The 2,500-nt window shown below is 48.1% G+C and overlaps 1 protein-coding gene across 1 annotated transcript in view; it reads right to left on the bottom strand.

Moving 5' to 3' along the window:
- The window catches only part of LOC122265231 (calcium-activated chloride channel regulator 1), a 19,639-nt gene extending 18,429 nt beyond the window's left edge, over nucleotides 1-1,210 (bottom strand). The window contains exon 1 of the mRNA XM_043034433.2: nucleotides 674-1,210. Within this exon, the coding sequence (XP_042890367.1) occupies nucleotides 674-880 (207 nt within the window). The 5' untranslated portion in view covers nucleotides 881-1,210. The remainder of the gene's footprint in view (nucleotides 1-673) is intronic.
- Between the last annotated feature and the right edge of the window lie 1,290 nt (nucleotides 1,211-2,500).

The raw sequence follows: 2,500 nt of genomic DNA, 5'->3' as shown, positions 1-2,500 counted from the left end.
ATCATAACTACGACACGAAATATGCTTTCTTCCTCGTTTCATCATATCCAATAAAATCGCGTTTAATTAAAAGCGATAATTATTAGAACAACAATCGATTTCAACCGTCACACTTGCCTCGTCCCAGAGACCAAAGCCGTCGCTGCGGAGGTTGGTCATTATTCCACCTGCGGTATGCCTTAAAGATGACATGTGTCTCGCCAGGGGTCAGGTCAGGTGAACTTTACATGGAGGCACTTCGTTTGCTTCCGAAGGGACTGTTTAGCTCGCATAAATACATTAATGAAATGTGCTGGTTCTTAAGTTTGATGAATTGGTAATGTTCGTTCGACCTGTGTCTACAAAACTACGTATCTTAAATCGGTTTCTGAAATTTGAGTCTTATTGTATGTTGAAATTTGATAATGGTATCTCAGCATAACGTTTGATTAGTATTTCAGCAAAAAAAAACACCTTGCAGTCTTGAATAACACGATTTTGATAATAAGCTCATCTGTTCCAGGTCTTATTCAAAATCTGATTGTTCAGGTATCTACTTCTAGATCATGAGTAAGATTCGTAAATCTATAAATGACTATTAAGGCTTGGTTAGACCAAACCAAACAGCAATTTTGATTATAGAACAAGAGAAATTTGAAATTTCTCTTCGTGCAGAGGGCATGAAAATCCTTACCTTCAAGCCATGAATGACGTGGTTGCAGTGGTCTTGGGGGACATTTTCGCTGATGGCCACGATTAGCCCGTCGTAGCCGTTGTTCACGAGTCGCAGGTCGCCAGGAAAGGCCACAGTCTCCTGCACATACATCACCATCATTGCCACCAGCACCAACTTCATCCTGGAAGTCATGTTCCTCATCTTCACAGGCTGCGATGATGTCATTTTCCGAGCGGGAATTGGTGCACACTCATCGAAATCCTTTGCCTCTTTTACTTTGGGAGGCTTCTCTTAAAATTCTAATATGTCACTGAGATATTAACACTTGCGCACAAGGGTGTATCGTTATAGGTCTGTTCAGTATATCACACCTTCACCATCGGCACACAATAAGACACCACCGCAAGTCCAGCGAGCACACGGAGATGAAGAAGAAGGAACGTCTAAAGTTCATGTATTAATGCTCCAATGGCTGCGACGGCGAAGAAGAGGCTGTCAGGTCTCAGAGAGCGAGCGCCCAGTGCGTCCTCACACCGCGCGCTTTCAACAAGTACTGACACTGTCGGTTGGCGGCTCCAGCACGCAGCTACACTGGCTAGCTGGCGAGGCGGCGAGGCGCTACCCGACCATTGGCTGTGACTCCGCCCCCTTTTGGATACGGGTCTCCGGAACCTCTCTGCGGATAGGATCTCGGGACTTCGGAAAGAGTCCGGGGCTCCTTTGCGAGGCGCCCTTTCTTGTTAAGGATGCTGTTAGTAGATCCGCTAAGGAAAGGGAGGTACAAATGCGTATATTTGAAAGAAGAATATAAAATCAAGATTTTTAAGGAAAAGTAACCTTCGTGCTGCGAAAGAAGAGCGGCGCCGTAGAGCACCAGAGAGAGGGTGGGTGGGAGGAGCGGGAGAGAGGTGGGAGGGGGGAGGAGTGACGTGTAGAGGCAGGGGGGAGGGAAGGGAGACAAGGGGGATGGAGAAGAAGGGGGTGGGGCGAGGGAGGGGGTGGGGAAATGTGCGGCATGGGGTAAGGGAGTGGGGAGGGGGGTGGGGGGGAGAGAGAGCGAGCAGGAGTCCAGACGGTGCTGCGCTCTGGTGGTGCCCCGAAACACTAGCTAGGGTCAGAGTGGGGTGTGCACTACCCGCGCGGCCAGGTGTCTGCGGTGGCTCCGGGCGGTACAACTGCCTCGAGGAAAAGTTACGTTTCTTTCGCTCTCTCATACTGCTTCCTCTTCCATCTTGACTGTTTTTTTCAGCGTTCTTCATAGCCTTTCTCACGTCCTTTGCTTTTCCATTTCTCGTTTTAATTAAAAATCGCGTAGAGCTGTTATAAAAAATATTAAAATTTTAGCTTAGAGTGGACCGCTTGGTACAGATTTTTGTGTCAAAGAGGGAGAGGAAAAGGCGGAGGATGAGGCAGACACACACACAAATAAATATTTTACATCCTCCTTTACTACGTCGATCCTTTCATTTACCCTCCTAATTTCATTCTCTCTCTCTCTCTCTCTCTCTCTCTCTCTCTCTCTCTCTCTCTCTCTCTCTCTCTCTCTCTCTCTCTCTCTCTCTCTCTCTCTCTCTCTCTCTCTCTCCCTCTCTCTCTCCCTCTCTCTCTCTCTCTTCCCCTCTCTCTCTCCTTTCTCTTCCTCCTCTCTCTCTCTCTTCTCCTCCTCTCTCCTCTTCCCCTCCTCTCTCTCTCTCTCTCTCTCTCTCTCTCTCTCTCTCTCTCTCTCTCTCTCTCTCTCTCTCTCTCTCTCTCTCTCTCTCTCTCTCTCTCTCTCTCTCTCTCTCTCCTCTCTCTCTCTCTCCTCTCTCTCTCTCTCTCTCTCTCTCTCTCTCTCTCTCTCTCTCT

The sequence above is a fragment of the Penaeus japonicus genome, unplaced genomic scaffold (assembly GCF_977035675.1).
Source record: "Penaeus japonicus unplaced genomic scaffold, GWHDUDI00000001_assembly GWHDUDI00000003, whole genome shotgun sequence".
Lineage (NCBI taxonomy): Eukaryota > Metazoa > Arthropoda > Malacostraca > Decapoda > Penaeidae > Penaeus > Penaeus japonicus.
Note: the sequence above shows the minus strand (reverse complement) of the source record. Positions and strands in the feature narration are given on the sequence as shown.